This window comes from Dipodomys spectabilis, unplaced genomic scaffold (assembly GCF_019054845.1).
Source record: "Dipodomys spectabilis isolate Male_0828 unplaced genomic scaffold, ASM1905484v1 ptg000119l, whole genome shotgun sequence".
NCBI classification, from domain to species: domain Eukaryota; kingdom Metazoa; phylum Chordata; class Mammalia; order Rodentia; family Heteromyidae; genus Dipodomys; species Dipodomys spectabilis.
In genome coordinates this window covers 240,751-262,727 of record NW_024870796.1, presented here as the reverse complement: position 1 = coordinate 262,727, position 21,977 = coordinate 240,751, and the positions used below count along the sequence as shown (strand labels likewise).

The window sequence follows — 21,977 nt, the reverse complement described above, 5'->3', positions numbered from 1 at the left end:
TTTGATTTATAGAGCATATTCAAGAAACAGGAAGTATTGTTGCCGCATACATTAGTTTTGCATAAAGAAGAGTGTTCCCATGGGACTCTGCTAAATGGTCTTGCTTGCTGTTTTATAAGTAGGTAAATGATATGAGATCATGTCATGGTACCTCTGGCCATGATCTAATTTGCTCCAAGTAACAGTATCTCACTAGAAGAAATGAAAGGTAACAATTGCCAGAATACTTGAAACAATTAAGTAGAAGATCATCGGTGAACACATCCTCTGCATTCAAAGTAATCTCTGCGGTACTCCATTCTGAATCATAGATCTCTATTTAGTGTTGTTAAAATTAATGAAGAGTTCCCTATGGGAACACTTGACACGTATTAACCAGAGCAACTCTGTTCTCAAGGAAATTCTTCTCACAAGTTCTACTATAAGTCAGCGTGTAGTGCCTCCTGTAGAGTGATCACAGACATTGAACTAAAAAGCATCTCTAGAGAACCCCACTTTCAACTTCCTGAGGATTTTCCCTTTTTTCCTTGATTCTCTGTTACTCTTCATATCCTTGTTCCTCTGGGTATAAATCAGAGGACTGAGCATGGAGGTGATAGTATAAAGAAGGGTAATGAACATTCTTTATTCTCAGAATACCTGCCCCTTGGTTGGAAGTATAAAGCTGCACTGTAAAAAAGAGAAGCCACCATGAGATGTGACCCACAAGTTCTGAAAGCCTTCCATTTTCTGGCCATTGACACTGCTCTGGCAATGTGTGTGTGTAGGACCACAGAGTTAGAGCTGAAGGAAATGCAGCAATGATGACTTGACATGACCATTGTGAGGCAAGTCAGAGCAGAGGATTCACAAACCCTCCCACCCAGGAAGCAGTAGCCAATGCCTGGCAGAGACGTAGGTGCATAATGGTCATGTGATTGAGCGGATGACACACAGCAGCATAGAGGTCAAAGGCCATCACTGCCAAGAGCACACGCTCAGTTGAGCCCAGGAAGTGAGAGATAATAAATCGCGCCACATACCTTCCAATGTGGATGGGCCTGTCAATTCCATGAAGATTGACCTGAAACTCGGGCACAGTGCTCATGTTGAAGCAGAGGTCCAGGAAGGAGTTGAGAAAGGAAGTAGTAGTGCATAGGTGTGTGCAGTCAGTGGTCCAGCCCGTAGAGAATGATGGTGGCAGTGTTGCCCAATAGAGTTCGAGAGTGGAATATTGAAATGAAGGTAAAAAAGGCAAGTTCCAGTTAAGGCCAACCTGAAAATCCCCCCAAAATGGAGTTATCAACCAAACTAGGGTTGAATCTTCCCACAGCCTTCCACCTGCACAAATAGCAGAAGATGATTCAATGTCTCCTATAAAGAATGTGAATTTCAATGTTATTTCATATTCCTTCCTAAATGCTCTGTAGTCACTGGTCTTATTCCTGATTTCTTCTGCTGCTCAGTTTTCTTGAATCTTCTGTTATTAATCCTGCTTGTCTCTCTAGTGGTCAATGGATCAGGAGCTATTTGAACTTTGAGCCCTTGTCCTGCCACATGTTTGGACATTGACCACTCATCTGAGTGTGATGATTCCTTGTCTGAAAGGGGAGAGATATGGTACGTTCTTCCTCATGGTACAAAAGTAATGATGAATGAGAGATCACATTCACAAATAAAATCCGTAAAGTACAGTGACGCTTCACCATTCAATGTTGTTCTGTCTTGGTCCTATTCTTAGTCTATGAGGCAGAGTGTTTCAGGAGATTAGAGTCCAGGATTAACCATGTCCATGCCACAAATTTTACCCCTATTGCTCACCTACTTCCTTTTGCAGATATAGTGACTGTACCAATTCAGGAAGCTCTGGTCTGCTATGTGTCAAGTAGTACTGATAAGTGGGCGGATCTATACTGAGAAAAAACTCCACAAATATGTTCCTTATGATGAATCCTACTCTGACAAATACTCTCCAAGTTTTTGTCTAGCTGGTGAAACCATTCTTTATCATCTCCTCAGGAAGAGTCATTCTCTTTTCTCTGGCTCAACCCTCTCTATCCAGCTTCTAATCTCTTTTAACACTCACTGCAAAACTTTTAAATATGTCTCTGTCCCTCTCAGAGCTTCAGGCTCCTCAGTGGTTGAAACACAGAGATTATAAAAACAATTATGCAGAAATCATTATTACATAGAAATAATCTATGGAAGGAATTAAAAAGGAATATTAGTTTCTTGCTTTATTATTATTGCTTATTGCTTATAGTGTCTAGCTTTATTAGTATTGCTTATATTATTGCTTATACACTTGTTTATTATTGTTTATACCAAGAAATATTAGCTCCTTGGTATACAGAAATTGCAAAGGGAACAGTACTTTCATGACTCATGGATATTAAATAAATTTTGTTCAGTGAAACATTTAACTTTGCATAAAAATCTGTAAAAAATGATTTGTGTTTAGAAATCATGCAGATTATCCAGAACACTGTTTAATAAACTAAGCAATATGCATGGGAATAAGAATTGCTTTTCTTTGATGGCTGATTTTGCTGTTGTAGAACAGTTAATAGAATTATAAGATTTTTATGGGTTTCAATATGTGTGTGTGTTTGTGTGTCCATATACATGTATCCTCTACCTCCTCAGAAAAATATACTCAGGTGTATTTTGGTTAATATTTGGAAGGGATTTTTTTCAGTTTTTGTTTTGACATTGATTATATGTTGAAGGGAAATTCATTTTTATATGAAATTTGTACCACACAACTTTTCTGATCCTTCCTTTCTATCAGTTTTTAGTTGTTGTTAGTTTGTTTCTTTGGGGGATTCTGTTGAATGGTCAGGTCATCTGCAAACAGGGGTAGTTCTACTTCTTTCTTCCTAAAATAGTTGCCTCTAAATCCTTTGTTTTTCAAATACCAGAAATCCACTTGTTTTGGATGGAAATGTACAAATATCAATTCAAAATTGATTATTCATAGTACGTGGTAACAAAACAACTAGAGCTAAACTTGGTCTTTGCAGAGACTTTTTCTAAATGTTCCCAAAAGTATGTGCACCAATAAGAACAAACCCTGATTTAAACTATAGACTCAGTAAAAATGATTTCTCAGTGTTTGACCATCAGTTATAAGAAATGGAAAGTGGGAAACATGGATAATGTAAGCGTCTATGCATGTTTGTGGGTGTAGACTCAACGGGAAGCCCCTGAATAACATTCAACTAACATTTATATTAAAGTCTCTAAGAATGAAAATCAAGACAAGGAAGAAATGAAGGACAAGCCAAGATTTTATAAGATATGTTAAAGTTGATATAATTTGTAGAAATGTTTCAAGAGATGTTAACAGAAGTTCTTTGGAAAGAAGGAAAATGTTATTCAACTTGGATTCTGGTAAAGAAAGACCACCAGAAGAATTAAGGATAGATGATAAATAAAAGTTTTGTATTCTTAGTCTTAACCAGTCTAACAGGTTACCATCCATAATAATTACAGCTGAAATGGATTCTACACTTATAGTTTGATGAGTGTAAAAATGACACTAAGGGAATTTTTTATTTCCTTAATCATAAGTGGAGGATTAATTTTCAAGTTATATTGGAAATGTTTATCAGCTACTTAAAAGTTTTTATAAAAAGGAACAAAATTGCCGTGTGCCCAGTGGCTCACACCTGTAATCATAGCTACTCAGGAGTCTGAGATCTAAGGATTGAGATTCAAAACCAGCCAAGGCAGGAAAGTTCAGGAGGCTCTTATCTCCAGTAAACCACTCAGAAAACCAGAAGTGGTGCTGTGACTCAAGTGGTAGAGCACTAGCCTTGAGCTGAAATGCTGAGGGACAGCGCCCAGGCCCAGAGTACAAGCCCCATGACCACCCCCCTCCCCCCCCCACACAAGGAACAAAACTGATAAATTGATATTTTGAAAAAGGAGAGAAAACGATATTTGATAAACTGGAATTAGGACAGACATAAAATATTCTTTTATATAACTGTTAAAGTTATTTATTTACTTTTTTGTTTTATTTTCCTTTTTTAGACAAGGTCTTCCTGTGCGCTGGCCTTAAATTCAAGGTTCTTCTGTCTCATTCTTCTGAATGCTAAGATTATGCTTGATTATAGGCCACCCCATCCATCTAAAGGTTGATAGTTGTTGAGATAAAATATAAACATGATTTAAAAGTAGGCAAAAAACAAACAAAAAAGGATCAACAGAATCCTTTCCTATGATTAGTATGAATAACTTTGGGCAAGAACTATAAAGGCAAAGTTTACACATCCAGTTTAACTGGGTGAAAAAGATTTTTTTTTTGAATGGCCATGATAGAAAAGCACATTCTCTCAAGTCCATTGACAAGACCCTCACAAATCAACCACTGAGCAGCTTATGCTGAAACTGCACTTACACTGAAAAAAAAATCACTGAAGTAAGAAGCAATTGATGAGACGAGATTTTGATTGGATTAAAGGATTTTATCTTGGCTTGGTGACACACCCCAGTAATCATAGCACTTGTGAGGCTTAAGCTTGAGGATTATGGAGCTGAGGTTATACTGGACTACAAGCCAAGACCCTGTCCAAAACAAGTTAAAAATATGTCAAAATTTAAAATCATATTGTAAAGCTGAATTCTGAAATCCTTACCCAAAAAACCACCAGAGATCGTCACCAATGTAAAAGCAAAGCAGCCTTTATTGCAAGCTCGAGCTTGGTCCTCCGTGCACTCGGTAACCTGTGATGCTAAGAGGCCCCGAGCCCAGGGTTATAGTACTTTTTATACACTTTTTAGGGAAGGCAGGGACTTTGTATACATCATAGCATCTTACAACAAATTATTACACATCGCGGGAAAATCACAATACAATTCTATAGTATGATTGGCGCACTACAAAGCAGAAACAGGTTGTTGGTTAGATCAGAGGCTGATGTACTTTAAACTGGTTGGCTTGTACCATAGGGAGTCTCAAGGAGATACTCGCTAAACTGTAGGGTTCCTTTCTTAAACACCACCTGTGGCCTGACTGCAGGGGTGGGGGGGGGTCACCATGGCCTCCAGCACCTGCCTGCCTGCTGTTTCCTCAAGGATTGTTTATGTTTCTAGTCACCAGAGAATTGCTTCTTCTGTTCATTCCCAGGCCGGGCTCATGGTCAGCTGTATAACTCATACTTCAGAAGATGACTGCTAGCTCAAGATGGAGTCACTCAGGCCTCAGGCTCTTCAATATGTGTCCAGTTTGGGAATTATAGGGTTATGTTAAAAAGTCGCTATGCCATAGAACAGATGGAATTTTGAAGGCATTCATGACGTGCTTGAACCTCAGTTTCCCCATTAATAGGTGATATTACCATGCTGTATCCATTACAATGTTTGTGGATTAATAATATAATGCATGTGAGGCATTTAGTGTTAGTAGACAGTCAGTAGCTTTATTTAAATATAATCATTTATCCAATGTTTCCTCTTTGTAAAACTCTGGAAAATGTAACCTATGACCCCAAAGGACTCTCCATTCTAAGGGATAGACAGATGTTGCCTGAAATTATTACATTTAAAATTGTAAGTACTAGATTATATCCTTTCATCTTAAAATGATTATGGGAAACATTACAAGTATTTAAAACCCTGTTACTTTATTCAGATTGACTTACATATAATTGATACTATTAGTTACATTAATGATATAATTATTAGGGAAGATGATCTTACGTGTGATCATGAAGGACTGTCACTTTACAAGAGGACGAGGAAAGTCCTCTTAGATGAATTGTTCCACGGAGGGAAAAACTGATAGTCACACTGCATGTAGCACTCATGATACCCAGATACACTTGTTGGAAGTCTGGCATCCATTAACCCAATTAAACCTAGAATAACTTCAGTTGGAGTTATCATTGTCTACTGCTTTAATTGAGATAGAAGTCCCACATCGAACAATATATTAAAATACACAATGTAATTTTTTTTGGTATTTGCGGAAGTGCATTTCAATCATTTTAGAATATTGTTATTTTCTAAAACATATCTGATGCCCTTTTGTGATGTCTGCTCACTTGCTTCAGATAAGAACTGATGCATTCTCGCTGGGATTAAGAGGCTCTTTCACCTGTGATCTTTTGTGTGTATGCTGCTTTCCTTAGCATACTTCTTTTCAGGGTTCATCCATGTAATAACATGTTTCAGCACATCTTTCTTTTTCATATCAGGTAACTCGTATTTTGTGGCTATGTCATGTTTTCTCTATCCATCTCTTTATTGATGGACCTTTGGATTGTTTTATCCTCTGGCTATTTGGAATAATTTGCTATGAGAGATTTGTGATGGATTTCTATCTGTGTATATGTGGATTCTTATAACTTTAAGGAAAAATAAACAGAATATCTATAATAAAAGCAGAGAAGGTAAATATGAAACAGTGGCAGGGACCCACCTGTCCTGGGGCCCTGGGACAATAGTTAAACATTTTTAGGTCACTGTAAAATACTGTTAATAGTCCTGCTACGAATAGTGCTTTGTTGTAAGCACCTTTCTGAAAGTTTACTTTTTTCTTTAATTATCTGAGGCTTTGGAGGTTAGTAACACTTAACTCCTTTATTGACAAATGCCAGACTCTTCTCACATGCCATTTTCTAATGCTATTTTTCTTTTTTTAAAATTTTTTTTTTGGGGTCCGGTCATGGGACCTGAACCCTGGGCCTGGGTGCTGTCCCTCAGCTCTTCAGCTCAAGGCTAGCGCTCTACCACTTGAGCCACAGCGCCACTTCTGGCTTTTTTTCTTTTTGCCTATGTGGTGCTGAGGAATCGAACCCAGGGCCTCAGGCATGCAAAGCAAGCGCTCTACCACTGAGCCACCTTCCCAGCCCCTTCTAATGCTATTTTTCAAACATGCAGATAAGCAACTTCAACCATATTCATCCACATTCACCCTCTGTTAGCCTTCTCTTTTCCCTCTGGTACCACCACCCTTCAGAGACTGTTTTATTTTCCTGCCATCCATTTTTGGTGTGTATTAATTGTATCAAGATGTCTTGTCCCACTGTTTCAGACATGCATATACTTTGCTTTGATCCAAATAACCCTCTCTATTGTTTTCTCTTTCTTTGCCCTCCAACTCACTATGATCCACAGTGAAAGCAACAGAGGCCCTTACCTGGTTTATAGGTAAACCATACCCTTTTAAAGCCTTTGAAAAGGAGAAATCACTATCTCCAAAAGAATCACTTATGGGGCTGGGAAGGTGGCTCAGTGGTAGAGCTCTTACTTTGCACGCATGAGGCCCTGGGTTCAATTCCCCAGCACCACATAAGCAAAAAGAAAAAAAGCCAGATGTGGCTCTGTGGTTCAAGTGGTAGAGCGCTAGCCTTGAGCTGAAGAGCTGAGGGACAGTGCCCAGGCCCAGAGTTCAGGCCCCCCCCCCAAAAAAAAAGAATCACTTACAATTTCTGACTCTTGCCCACCTCTGTTAATTCCTCTAACTGGCCCTATTTATTCTCCTATGAGATTCAGTGTATTATCCATCATTTTTCTTACCTTGGGACTCAGAAGGTAAGAAAATATTGTCTTGAACTCATAATCCTTTCCTTTAAAAATCTATTGTATTATAGTGCAATTTATACATAAAGATCACACACATAGCTTTTTAGAACACTAGCGTGATCAAATGGTGCACATGAATTGTAATCATTTAAAAAGTCCCATGGAAGTCATCATGCAGGACGAAGTTTGAACAAGGGTTTTTATTAAGATACAAGCAAGAGCATGTCCTGTAGGACTCTCCCTCTCCCTCTAAGTCACTGGGAAATTTCTTTCCAGTCAGTGTTGCCAGCTCTAGCCCCTGGTGCTCCCTGGTCTGTACTGTGCCACCTGGCGCAGTTTTCCCTCACATTCCCAGTTAACAGCAGCATGAGAAACCTGTGAAACTCTTACCTTGCACTAGATTTAAACCTTCCTTGTATTTTCCTTTTTGGTATTCCAGAATTTAATTTGCTAATGCAGAAGGCCCTTTGCCCTGTCAGTTTTTAGAAGTTTATTTTCCTTTATCTAAAAATTAGAAAAAAAAATCTTTCCTTGTAGATTTTCTCTGGAAGTCTTATAAAGTCCCCAAGTATATAATAAAACTTGGATGCTTTTCTCTTACCTCTACCATATGTTAATTAGGTTAATAGACTCCACCAAAGGGTTCACACAGAGCTCTAAGGCTTGGTGTCGAGAATTTCTCTATCTTTTGTGATATGTACAATTACAAATTATAAAATGTGACAATGTGTCTTCAAGATAACACTGTAAAACTCTGGTCTGTGCTTTTGAAAGTTTTATAATGTTCCTTTTATGCCTTGTATAAGTTTGACCTGTTAGTATAAGACAGAGGCCTGTGTTTTCTGTGCGTATAATCTCTTATATCAGCACCTCAGTAGATTCACAAAATATTAATAAGCACCTAAATAAATACATAAAATATTAATGAGATACATTATGCTACAGTAACTGTGGGCAATTCAGTATGCCATTTTCAGCAAGTGACAGGTCATCCACACGGAGTAGACATGAGGGTATATTATGTTTAAATAATTATTTAGGCCAACTAGATCTAACCAGTCATGTACAAAAGATTGTATCTAATAGTGACACACTATAAACATCTTTATTCACTTACTGATGGACATTTAGGTTAGTTTTTTGATCTTATATAGGTGGAAAGGCTGTTAGAAACACTCAAATGCTACTGTCTCTTTACGCACTGATTATATTTCCTTTGAGTGTAATAGGATTATAGTATTATAAGGATTGCTGGGTCATATTGATTCTGCTTCTATTTGAAGCCATCATTCATGTACATGGAAAGAAGTGACAGTGGACCAGATTTGGTGGTACTTACCTGTAATCCCAGCTATATAGGATGAGAGATGGGAAAGATGGTTTGACATCAGCCTGGGCAAAAACGTTAGTGAGATCCTGTGTCTGAAACTGTCCTCCATGTGTTGGTGCATTATCCATTATCCAAGTTATGGGAAGATGAAATCAGGAACATTTTGGTTAGCTCTGGATAAAAGCAAGATCGTACTTAAGAAATAACCTAAAGCGAAAAGGGCTGTAGGCTTGGCTCAAATGGTAGAGCGCTTGCCTAGCAAGCATGAGTCTGTGAACACAGACCCTCCAAAAACAAATGATGATGGTGGAGTGTGGAGACTCAACCATCTCCCCAGTTTGGCTTGGTGTTACTTGGGTTTCCCAAGCCTTTTCCCTGCAGGGATTTCTCTGTCTCATTTTTCACTTGTGTTACTCTCATTTATTCTTTCTCCTTAAATACATCACTTCTTCACGAGTTGTAGTCTAAGTCAGATCTGACTTTGTCCTGAACAATAAACACTGAACTAGAAAGCATTTTTAGAGATCTTCACATCCAGTTGTCAAAAGAGGAAGGCATCAAAATCCTGAGGTCTATCAAGGGTTGTCTTCAAGTGACTCACAGAGCTGCAGAATAGGATGGACTCCAGGATAAGAGCCAGGACAGAAAATTTACTGATCTTCCTTCCTCCTCCTACCCCACAGCTTTGCCTCTCCTTAGCACCTTCCACAGAGTCCCCTTCACATCCTTGTTTCTCAGAGTGTAAATCAGAGGATTGAGCATGGGAGTAATTATAGTATAAAAAAGGGCAACAAACTTCCCCTCACTCTCAGAGTAACTCTCCTTGGGTTGTAAGTATATGTACATGGCTGAACCATAAAAAAGAGACACCACCACAAGATGGGACCCACAAGTCCCAAAAGCCTTTTTCCGTCCAGCTGTTGACTTGACCTTCACCATTGCCCGGGCAATGTGTGCATAGGAGCCTAGAATTAAGGCTGCAGGCATGGCAATCATTATGACTCGAGCCACAAACATCTTGGCCTCTGTTCCTCCTGTGTCCTCACAAGCCAGCTTCAGGAGAACAGGCAGCTCGCAGATAAAGTGATTCAGGCGATGGCCACAGAGAGGCATGGCCATCATGAGGCTGGTCTGAATCAGAGAGTTCACGATGCCTCCCACCCAGGAAACAGCAGCCAGTGTCTGGCAGAGGACAGGGTGCATGATGGTCGCGTAGTGGAGCGGACGGCACACAGCAGCGTAGCGGTCAAAGGCCATCACCACCAGCAGCATGCACTCAGTTCCACCCAAGGAGAGAAATATGATAAGCTGGGCTATACACCGTCCATAGCTGATGGTCTTGTCAAGTCCAGAAAGATTCACCAGCAGCTGGGGCACAGTGCTGGTGGTGTAGCAGAGATCCAGAAAGGAGAGGTGGGAGAGGAAGAAGTACATGGGCGTGCGCAGCCGAAGGTCTGCTCGAGAGAGAATGATGATGGTGGTGTTGCCAAAGAGAGTTAGGGAGTAAAAAATGGAAATGAAGACAAAAAAGAGAAATTCCAGTTGAGGCCAATCTGAGAAGGCCACCAAAATGAAGCCATTATCTAAACTGGTGTTGAGTCTTCCCATGACCTTTCACCTGCAGGAGTAACAAGACAATTCAATACCTCCTATGGAGGATGAGATTTACAAATCTTACATTGTTTTATCTCCTAATTACCCCTTAGCGGTATGTTTTACTTCTCTGATGATGAGCTTACTAGATTGAGAGTAGTATAGCTTATGACTGAACCCTGCTTGAAGACCTTCTGTCTATTTGTTTCATGATATTATACAGGCCACTCAGTTCTTTGGATGTATATGCTCCCTTGTTTGAAAGTAGAGATAATGTACTGCCCTCCTCACACTAATGAGACTAAAACACCAGGGTTATAATGTGGAAACTGATTTCCCAAAATACAGTTTTTGGGTAGGGAAGCAAAATATTGTAGTGGATCAACTTGGTTCTACACAAAGGAAGCTTTCACCCATCTGATTGCAGCCCCTAATTATCACAACCAAAATACATTATGAGATTTATGGTAGAAAACAATCCAATAGATTTTGCACTTGATGAATGTTCTACAAAGACAGAGTCTTAAGACCCGGTAGCCTCTTGGTTGAAGTTTTTATTTTTTTTCTAGCCCTGCAAGAAAAAGTGTCATTATGACACTATGCAGGAATTAAACATCTGTGTGACAAATGGTGAGTGCCTAGTGTTGCGAAGTGTCCGGCCTTCTAATGTCCCCAGGGTACGAGTGCTAATCGTTTGATCCCCAGAACCACCCAGGCCCAGCTGAACATTGGCTTTAAACCTGACCCGGAAGGGATGTGAGCGACCACTTCACTACAGCTCAGTACAGCAGAGTTCAGTGCAGACACTTCCGTACAGCTCCCTTGTGTCCCTTGCTCTGCACCCTTCGTCAGCAACACGCTGCTGTGCTTATGACACCTTTACAATAGCTCACACAGCTTTTCTTCATTCTTCCCAGCAAGGGTCTAAATCATAGCAAACCTCCAAGGGAAACACTTCCATTCTTAAGGAGCAATTATGGCGTACTGTCCACAGGAAGCACGTATAGGTAGATCCCATACATTCCTAGTTCTTATAACTCAGGTAGGCTTTGACCGTGGTCACACTGGCTTAGGCATTGGTCTAGTGCATGGTGGCAAGCAAGGAAGGCTGACTAAGGAGCACACACAATAAACAGCCGCCACCTTGTTGCTTGGTACAGACAGTATTTTGACATTTACATATTTGGTTTATTTAGTTTTCTACATTATAAAGATTATTGATTATAGTTTTTTAAAACCATTCTTCTGTCTAGGTGTGGATGCATCATCTTCATAAATATATACTTGTTGATCAGAAATCATGTTTTACTATTTTTCCAACAGCATGTAGTGCTATATCCTGTGCTATATCCCCTGATTTAATGGTATTGTCAGTCTACAGTGTAGCCATATTCTAATAATAGAATTTAATAGTCTAGCTGGGCATAAGAAGAGGATACACAGCTTCCTTCCATATACCATTGTTCCTTTGTATATTCTCAAGTTGAATCGAGTTTCATTTCCTCCAGTTATACATACAGGTATAGCTCCTTTATTACTGCTAAGGAGATTAATCTACCTGTTGAACTTAATTAGGTACCAAAGCATCCTTCTACCTGTCTCCATCACCACTTGCTCTTCTACAGACTCACTCAGACTCACCACCTTCACTTCAGTCAGATCCCACAAATATTTGGGGGTGATCTGCAACCTCTTCTATTTAATGACTGAGCACATTCTCCAGTACAAGAGCAAATGATCAGAGACTGATTTTAGTCAGCTTGGCTGACATTCAAATTAACAGCTTGGTTTTTTTTTATGAGTAAATGAGTTTATGAATACAAATAGCTTGTTTTCACTGACTGGTCACACATAACATCTCCTTCTGGGTTCCCTTCTATCGTGTATTCCTCAAAAAAAAAAAGTTTATTGATATATTTCCACAGCTCTGGCCATGCCCCTCTTCTGTGTCTCCTAGCTCTGATGCCTACAGTTTACTTTGTTTATTGTGGTCTTGGCATCATAGGATTTGAGTTTGGAAGGAGCTTCAAAATGATTTTAAGTCAGCTTTCCTGGTTTACATCCGAATGACTTGTTTTCCTACGTTTATGAACTTGGAGAGAGATGTTTTTTGAGGTGTGGTGTGTGGAGTAGAGAGCGGGTGGAGAAATGATATAGAGTTGGAGTCTGTGATAAACGTGTTTTGTATGAACTCACCGTTACTCACTGGGGCCTCAATACAAGGGACCCCAATGGAAATTTCATGCCAGAATATTTCTTGTCTAGACCTTAACTGCGGAGCCAGAGTGACTCAGTCAGTACTCACCTGGAATTCAAAGAAAGAAAACTGCCTCTTTTAACTCTGCCAATTCTAGTTGCTTTAAAGGAAATAGGAGGCCAATAGGAGACCGGTGATATTTATAGATGTCTGCAGAAGACACCTTTATATTCGATTGAGGTCTTGCTCTGTCCGTGAGAAGTTATGATAGCATGTGGCATTACCTGCAGAGATGTCTGAAGCTCATACTGTTGGAGGTGGGAACATCCTCCTCATGGATCTTCTTCTGTAGCTTGCCCTGATCAACTTATCATCAGCTAGTTTATTATCAGACCTCTCTCTACCTGTCCCTAAGTCTGAGCTGCTGCATCATTAAAACACCTCCTGACCCTAAGACTGAGCACACCAGTTTTGCATATGGGCATTGATAATTCTTCCCTAAAGCAATGTAAGGATAGTTGTTTACCAAGTATGTCCTTAGAGACCCCAGAGAGCCATCATGTGGCAATTATAAATTACTGATTGGCTCTCCAAAATCAGCTTTCCATTCCTCTATTTGCTATTCCCTTTAGGCTGTGTTAACCAAAGTGATGTACTTGGTATTCCATGAACATACCTTCTTACTTGCTCTAGCGAGTTTACTGTGTGTAATTCCTTACCTTTCCCTACGTTGATCCTCATCCTGTCAGATATCCACACAGAACAAATTCTGTCTTTAGGAAGACTACCACGCTAGCTTTTATGTCTGTTTTGATATCCCTTTAATTTACTATCCTAGGCCATAGATCTATTTGTCCTACCATTTCCTTGCAAATGTATTGTTCTTTCCATAAAAAGTAGAAAAACACATTGCCATGCTATTTTCATATGGAATTCACTCTTTTGTAAAGATCTCAATGTATATTCAAATGTAATAAATCTTTGATTGTTTTTTTTCTGGTATTATTTGGTCTTTAGATTTATAAAAAAAAAAAAGCACACCTAAGAATTCACAGAACCTCACTCTCCTTTACAATAAATACAATTATATGTGTTCACTACAAATTACAAAATATGATATAAGTATCTCAAAGGAAAAGCCAGAATTTCGACTTGCTTTTCTTAACATTTTGCAATCTTCTCTTTTTATCATTATACTTAATCAGTTTACAGAATCCTATTTTTCTTTCAGAGATGTTCTCGTATTTCAGCACCTAACTCAACTTTCTTCCTAATACCATCCACAGAGCCCCTTTCACATCCTTGTTCCTCAGAGTATAAATCAAAGGGTTGAGCATGGGGGTGATTATGGTATAAAGAAGAGCCACAAACTTCCCCTCAGTCTCGGAATAACTGCCCTTGGGTTGGAGGTATGTGTAGATGGCTGAGCCATAAAACAGACAAACCACTAGGAGGTGAGATCCACAAGTACCAAAAGCCTTCCTGCGTCCAGCCATTGACTTGACCTTCAGCACAGCCCTGGCAATGTGTGCATAGGAACCTAGAATCAGTGATACAGAAAAGACCAAGATTACAGCACCAGCAATGAACATATATGACTCTGTTCCTCTTGTATCCTCACAAGCCAACTCATGAAAACAGGCATCTCACAGAAGAAGTGATTTGGACAATGGCTACAGAGAGGCATGACCATCAGAAGACCTGTCTGAACCAGAGAGTTCACCAGGCCTCCCACCCAGGAGACGGGGATGCATAATGGTCATGTAGTGGAGTGGATGGCACACAGCGGCATAGCGGTCGAAGGCCATCACCACCAGGAGCACACACTCAGTTCCACCCAGCGTGAGGCCAATGGAGAGCTGGGCCACACACCATCCATAGCTGATGGTCCGGTCAAGTCCAGAAAGATTCACCAGAAGCTGGGGCACAATGCTGGTGGTGAAGCAGAGATCCAGGAAGGCGAGTTGGGAGAGGAAGAAGTACATGGGCGTGCGCAGTCGAGGGTCTAGTCGGGAAAGAACGAGGCCAGTCCGAGAAGCCCACCAAAATTAAGCTCTGTCCCAAAGTGATGTTGCATCTTCCCATCGTCTTTCACCTGTACGAAAAGCAGAGGACAATTCAATTACCCCCTTTTGTTCTTTATTTTGCTCATTGGATTAGCAGTGATGGAACCTTTCCTTAACACCTAGACCTGCTGCCTTTCTCTTTATTTTAGCTAGATGACTCACTCGTGTGGTTCTGATGTTCTCTTCACTGAAGGTAGAGCCAAAGTGATGCCTTCCTTCCAGTATTTATATGAGCACTCGAACAGATGTGGAAACTTAAAAAAAAATCAGCCGGCCGCCGGTGGCTCACGCCTGTCATCCTAGCTACTCAGGAGGCTGAGATCTGAGGATCACAGTTCAAAGCCAGCCCGGGCAGGAAAGGCCGTGAAACTCTTATCTCTAGTAAACCACCAGAAAACTGGAAGTGGCGCTGGGGCTCAAGTGGTAGAGCGCTCTCCTTGAGCTGAAGAGCTGAAAGACAGCACCCAGGCCCAGAGTTCAGGCCCCACAACCACAACCATTAACAACAAAAATTAAAGTATAAAGTACAGCATTTGGTATTCTGTATTGCTTTCTTTTGTTCTTTTTGATGGTCCAATTAGTAAATTAGGACCCAGGACTAAATGAAATGTGATCTCAACTTTGACCTCTGGGTACTCATTTACTTCCTTGAGTGCATATAGATGGTGCCCCAGTCCTGAAAGTCTTGCTCATGATCAGCTGTCAGATGTCACCAAACTCATAGTAGTGAAGATCCATCTTCAGAAAAAAATGTGATAAATATATTTATTTTAACAAATTATAATGCTCTATATTTTCTTCTAGTTCTCCAATTGGTAAATCCATCCCTTATTTTCCCTCCCAGGAAGAGTTGTTTCTTTTTCTACTTTGGACATTCTTTTCCTAAGCTCTTTTTAAAAAACCTTTTAAGTAGTTGTACAGGGGAGGTGTCATTTAATGAAATAGTATATGAATACTGTATATCTTGATTTCTGTCACCCCTTCAGTGATCTCGTTCCCCTTCCACCCACCATTTCCTTTACATTTCTCATTTTGTGATATAAACAATGAATTCTTGACTGTATTCTCCTCCCCCACCACCTTCATGGTCTACTGCTCTCCCTTTGTCCTTCCCTCCCTGCAAGTTCCTGGTGCTCATTTTGTTGGGCTTTGACTTAATCTTCCTAAATAAATGTACTATTTGAGCTCTCCATAGCACCAATTATAATTCAATTAGGACTGCTTACATGCCACCCAGCATGTTTACTTATTGACTTAGAGGCATATTCTGGCTATCACTAATGAAAGAAACCATGCAACCTTTGTTTCTCTGGGACTGGCTTGCCTCACTTAATATAATTCTTTCCAGCTCTTTCCATTTCCTTACAAATGGTACACTATCATTCTTTCTAATCAGCGAGTAATATTCCATTGTGAGTATATACAACATTTGTTGTATATGCTCCCCCACATTGGTGCCATTCCTGGTGTGCATAAATATCCCAGAGATGCATGTTTCCTGAGCAAGAGGAGAGAACAGACAAATCCGTGGTGTTTCTCAGTTGGTGGCACAATGTCTATTTAGTATCCCTGCTCTGTATTTCATCACTAACTTGTATCATAGCACCAGAAGAAGCACTATCATGTAATTGAGCAAAAACTTCAACTCATGATTAGGTGATATATGTTAAAACAATCCATAAGAATTTGAATTCGATAGCCAGGCACCGGTGGCTCACACCTGTAATCCTAGCTACTCTGAGAATCACAGTGCAAAGCCAACCTGGGCAGGAAAAGTCTGTGAGACTTTTATCTCCAATAAACCACTCAGAAAACCGGTGCTGTGGCTCAAGTGGTAGAGCGCCAGCCTTGAGCTGAAGAACTGAGGGACAGCACCCAGGCCCAGAGTTCAAGGCCCATGACTGACAAAAAAAAAAAAAGAAGAATTTGAATTTAATGAAACAAGAAGCAACCATGACCAAAGTGCCTAAGAAAAGATGACTCTGAGTGGGGAAAATGGGACGCAGTTTCCAAACCTCATTCGAAATCATATAGAAGGAAATAGACCAAACTTGTAGACTTCAGAGCCAGTTACCAAGAAACTAGAAGGCATAGATGTCCTAAAGGCATACTGAATAAAATCTAAACACAAGTCAACAGTGTCTAGTTGAGCACTGAATTTAACAAAATACACCAGGTTAGGCAAAAATGATAAAAGAACCTTGACCTTTGGAATCTATTAATGGAACCTAAAAATCATTTTCTCCCAGTGTCTCCCTGATACAGCCATTCCCTATATAGGATGCCAAAATGCAAACTTGGTTTATGAATCCCCTGCTTCATTTCTTTTCCATCTAGTCTTTTCCCACTCCATCCCTCAGCTCCATATTTTCACTATATGTAGATAACTATGTTGGAGTCTTTGATCCAGCCTTTATATAGTTCAGAGAAGTTTAATGTCTCATGGCTAAAATCTGATCAGTAAATTGACCTGCTTGCACAGGATTATACTTTTAGTATTCTATACATGTTCCTGGCTGTAGCTTCTGGTTAGAAAATTGACTAAATATATAGAACCAAATGACTATAAAATCAATGCAGCATCTATAAGCATCCTGAGTGAGAAACCAGTGTTTCTAATTCAGCTAGAACATAATTAAAGACAGCTGTGATAGTTTATGTCCATGTTTAAAAATATCTCCTATGGAAGCAGGGATGAATTGTCTTTGTTGGTCTCTGAAAGCCATACATACACAGACCAACTAGTGACATTTACAAGGGGGAGAATTGTAGCTCCATAAGAAGAAAGCTTGAAAATAAGAATAGGAGGATCTAAAAATAGACAGTCTGAAATAGAAGACACTTTTTGCATAACACCAATGATTCCTATTAATTCACACACTGACCTTTCAGGATACTGTAAAAATGTTCCTGTAGTAGGTGAAAGATTGTGTTAAATGTTTCTACTCATCCCACCCTGCCCTGATCCTCCTTACTTCTCTAAGATGATGTTTTAGACACTTAATGATTACTCCTTTATGCCCCTGGTATCTCCTAAGGCTGTAATAATTGTGCATTGGTTTCTTCAATGCAAAGATTAGTGATTCTCTATGTTCAACTCTGTGTTTGTGTCTATAAATAATCTTTATAAATAATACATTTCTTGATTAGAAGTCTCTTAAATGACCTATAACACTAACATCTTTCATTCTAATTTAATGATATTATCAGATTGCAGTAGAACCACATTTAATCCAGACAACCTTATCTTCTGTTTGGCAAAGGAAGAGATATCACAAAGTCTCTTCTAATTGTGCTTATTGTTCAAACATGAATTCTCAAGTTGAATCTAGCTTCACGTCTTGCCATTATGCCTGCAGGTATAGCACTCCGGCAGTATGGGAGATTAATCTCATTAATGACCTAACTAGATAGCAAAGTATTCTTCTATTCACACTATCAATACCTACTCTTTTACCACTCTGTGATTTAGACCCCATTCATTCCACAATATCAGCTAGATTGTAAAGTCTTTATGATCTACAAGCCTCTTCTTTCAAACACCCAACATAAACCCACCCCAGTTTTCTAGCAGAAGACAAAACAAAATCCAAATTAGTAGTCGGCTTCATTTACAGTTTATAGAATTAAGTTGCTTGTTTTGTCTGTGACCCTAGTGTTTGTGACTCTTCTAAGCAAATTTTCTTGATTCATCTCAATAACCTTGAGCATGCGTGTATTCTGTTTTCTGCCTCTGTTGTCTGCAATTAAATTTTGCATTTCACAGCCTTGGCATCATAGGATTTGAGTTTTGGAATGATTTTGAAAATCATCAACATGGTTTAAGTCAACGCTTATGGGGGTTTACATGTCTTAAAGAGAGTAATTTTTGATCTGCTGTGTGTAGAGTAGGCAGAGGGTAGATGGATAGTTGATAGAGAACAAAGTCATTATCAGTACCAAAGTATATTTGCTCTGCCCTCAAACTAGACCCTCACACACAGCAGAACGCAGTACTATTTCCACAGGGGACTGTTTCTTGTTCTCTTGATTGCAACCGTCAAGTCAGAGTGTCCCACCTAGTCACCACTTACCTGGAATTCAAGGACAGAAAATCGCCACTCTCACCTCCCTCAAACCTATTGGCTTTGAGGGAAAGGAGGCCCACTGGAGACCGGTGCCATTAGTGAGGTCTAGATGAAAGACTTCTTAGTTGTGATTTCCCCTGCAGTGGGAAGAGCTCACAAGGTGCTCGAGACGCCATCACAGTGCACTGTCCCCCTCAGCACCAGAGATGGCCGAGCCACAAAACCTCCATGAGAGGAACGTCCTCCTCACAGAACCTCTCTGTCCCTAACCACCTGAGATGAGGAAGAAGATAGGAGATCATCAGGCCACCTCCTGACCCTGAGGCTGAGCTACTGCATCAGCTAAACCTGTCCTAACACTGTGGCTAAATACACCAGCTCTGCCCAGTGGGCATCGATAAGGCCTCCCTAAAGCCATGGAAAGAGAGTTGTTTACCAAGGGTGGCCTTGGAGACCTCTGGGCCCCAGTGTGGAAATTTTAATCACCTGACATGCCCTGCAAGATCTGCCTGGCAGTCCTCACGTCTCACTACTCTCCATTCTCTTCCCAACCAAAGATCTTTTCAGTGTCCTCAGAACACTCCTTCTCTGTCCGTAGCTGGCCTTAGCCTGTGATCCTCCTACCCGAGCCTCTGTTGTGGCTTGAATTACAGGCATGCGCCAGCATGCTTAGCCTTTTCCGTTGAAGTAGAGTCTTGTAAACTTTTATGTTCCCCCAGGCTGGCCTAAAATAGTAATCTCCCCCGAATCTCAGCCTCTGAGTAATTAGAATCATAGGTATAAACCAACACATCAGACTTCTTTTTGAAGTCTTTGTGTATTTTTAGAGATTAGTCAGAGGAATAGCTTGCAAAGACTTTTTTAAATCATTCTGTAGGCTGTCTCCTCATTGCTTCCTTTGCTGTGCAGTTGTTTCTATTTGATGCCACCCTATTTATCAAGTTTTGTTCTTATTCTATGAACTACTAGAGTCCTGTTCACAATTTTGTAAACCCTCTAGGGTCTACCCTATGTTTTCCTTAGTTGTTTCAAAGTTTTAGGTCTTAACGTTAAAATCTTTGCTTCATTTTGAATAGTTTTTTGTACGGGGTCTTTCAGACCTGGATATGTGACTATCCAGTATTCCAAGAATCTTTATTAAAGAAACTGTCTTTTCTCAAAAGCATGTTTTTTGTCACTTTTGTCTAAAATCAGATGACTATGCTTGTGTGGGTTTATTTCTGGGTTCTATTCGTTAGTATAGCTCTGGAGTATAATTTAAAGTCAGGTATTGTAGTACTTCTGTATTGTTATTTTTGCACAGGATTGCTCTGGTTATTTGGATTTTTATGCTTTCACATGAATTTTATGATTAATTTTCTTTTTTGTAAAGAATGACATTAGGTTTTTAATAGGAATCACACTGACTCTAGATTGCTATCTGTCGCGTAGCTATGTTCACAATGGTTGGTCGATTTAAAAACATGGAAGGTCTTCCCATCTTCTGGTGCCTTCTTCAAAATGTTTCTTCGGTGTTTTATCGGTTTCATTGTAGAGGTCTTTCACTTGTGTAAGTAAGGTTATTTTTAGGTACTTTTAAACTTTTGAATTGTGAATGGGATTATTTCCTGATGATCTTTCTTAGTCTGTTGGATTACAAAAAAGTATTTTCTATATTTCTTTTTGTTGATTTTTATAGTGCAATTTTGTGAATGTATTTATTAGATCTAAGAGGTTGGTAGAGTATTTAGGGTGTTTTCGGTATCAGATCGTATCATCCTATTTTATTCCCTTTTATTTCTTTCTCTCACTCTATTTCTCTGGCTAGGAATTCAAGTGTTGTATTGGATGAGTGATGAGAGTGGACCAATCTTGCCTCATTCTTCCCTGCAAAGGCAATGGTTTCAGTTTTTCCCTGTTTAATAGCATTTTGGCTATTCGTTTGTCATAGGTAGCCTTCATTATGTTGAGATATGTTCTATTTATAATTTCTTCAGAGCTTTTGTTACAAAAGGATGTTGAATTCTGTCAAATGCTTTTTTTGAGATTATTATGTGATTCCATCCTTAATTCTGTTTACCTTTATTCTGAATTAGCTTTATTGATTAATGTGTATTGGACCAACCTTCTATAGTTGTCTGAATAAGTCAGATACAGCTAAGGAAAGCTGGGATCGCTCACTGGCAACGGAGTGGCTAAGAGAACTCATGATCTCAGCTGGCCAATTAGCCACTACCATGAATGAGAAGTTGAAAGGGATCCAAGGGATATGTATTCCCACAGAATGCATTCTCAGACAAAGGGACCTGGCAAATGTGAAACAGAAGTAAGGGTTGGCTTTAGGGTTGCACGAAGCATCTCAGCTTCATTCTGTATTTGCTATGTGAACTCAAATGCACTAAAACATACTTCAATAGCGAACAAGCAGGGACTATAACAAAACTCTTCCAGTTATATTGTAAGGCTCATGGAAATTGTTTACATAAAATAATGCAAGATTAGGGGCTGGGAAGGTGTCTCAGTGGTAGAGTGCTTGCCTTGCAAGCATGAGGCCCTGGGTTCGATTCCTCAGCACCACATAAGCAGAAAAAGCTGGAAGTGGTGCTGTGGCTCAAATGGTAGAGCACTAGCCTTGAGTTGAAGAGCTAAGGGACAGTGCCCAGGCCCAGAGTTCAGGCACCATGACTGGCAAAAAAAAAAAAAAAAATGCAAGATTATATAATGATTACTCATCTAATCACTATTAAAGATGAGTTGCTCAAAATGAAACTTACTAAAACTGCAAAAGCTTATTTTCAGGGACATGTGCACTTTGTTAGGAGACTATAATGAATGAAGAGAAATGATAGTGGCAGAATTTGAATAGTCCACCATCTCCTCACTTGGAATTTTCCATGACTTTTCACTGCAGGAACTTTTCTCTCTTAACTGTCTCATTTGTGGTTTTTTTCTTCTTTCATACCTTACTCCTTCATTCTATTTCCATTCTTAGTTTTTTTTCAGTGCTGGGGATTGAACCAAGAGCCTTAGTGTATGCTAGGCAAGAATCCTACCCCTGAGCTACAGGCCCAGCCCCATGTCTTTTCCATTTTTTTTCTTGTATTCTCCATGACGCCAAGCAGCATGTTCAAGACCTTTGTTGTAGCTGGTGAGAGTTTGCTGCCTCCTTTACCCAGTGCTACCCTAATGATTTACCTTTTGTAAAGTAGGCAAACAACAAAATATGTAAAACC

General features: G+C 39.8%; 1 protein-coding gene and 2 pseudogenes across 1 annotated transcript; all 3 read right to left on the bottom strand.

The window, feature by feature from the left end:
• Positions 1 to 468: 468 nt before the first annotated feature.
• LOC122115388 lies at positions 469 to 8,970 on the bottom strand (annotated as a pseudogene).
• A 544-nt stretch (positions 8,971 to 9,514) lies between these two features.
• LOC122115467 (olfactory receptor 10-like) lies at positions 9,515 to 10,450 on the bottom strand. The gene has a single exon (XM_042688953.1). It carries the CDS (start codon positions 10,448 to 10,450, stop codon positions 9,515 to 9,517), a length of 936 nt encoding a protein of 311 aa, XP_042544887.1.
• A 3,435-nt stretch (positions 10,451 to 13,885) lies between these two features.
• On the bottom strand, positions 13,886 to 14,717 carry LOC122115488 (annotated as a pseudogene).
• Between the last annotated feature and the right edge of the window lie 7,260 nt (positions 14,718 to 21,977).

Excerpts from the sequence above, each read along its gene's own strand:
- LOC122115467 (XM_042688953.1), bottom strand. The coding sequence starts at position 10,450 with ATGGGAAGACTCAACACCAGTTTAGATAATGGCTTCATTTTGGTGGCC.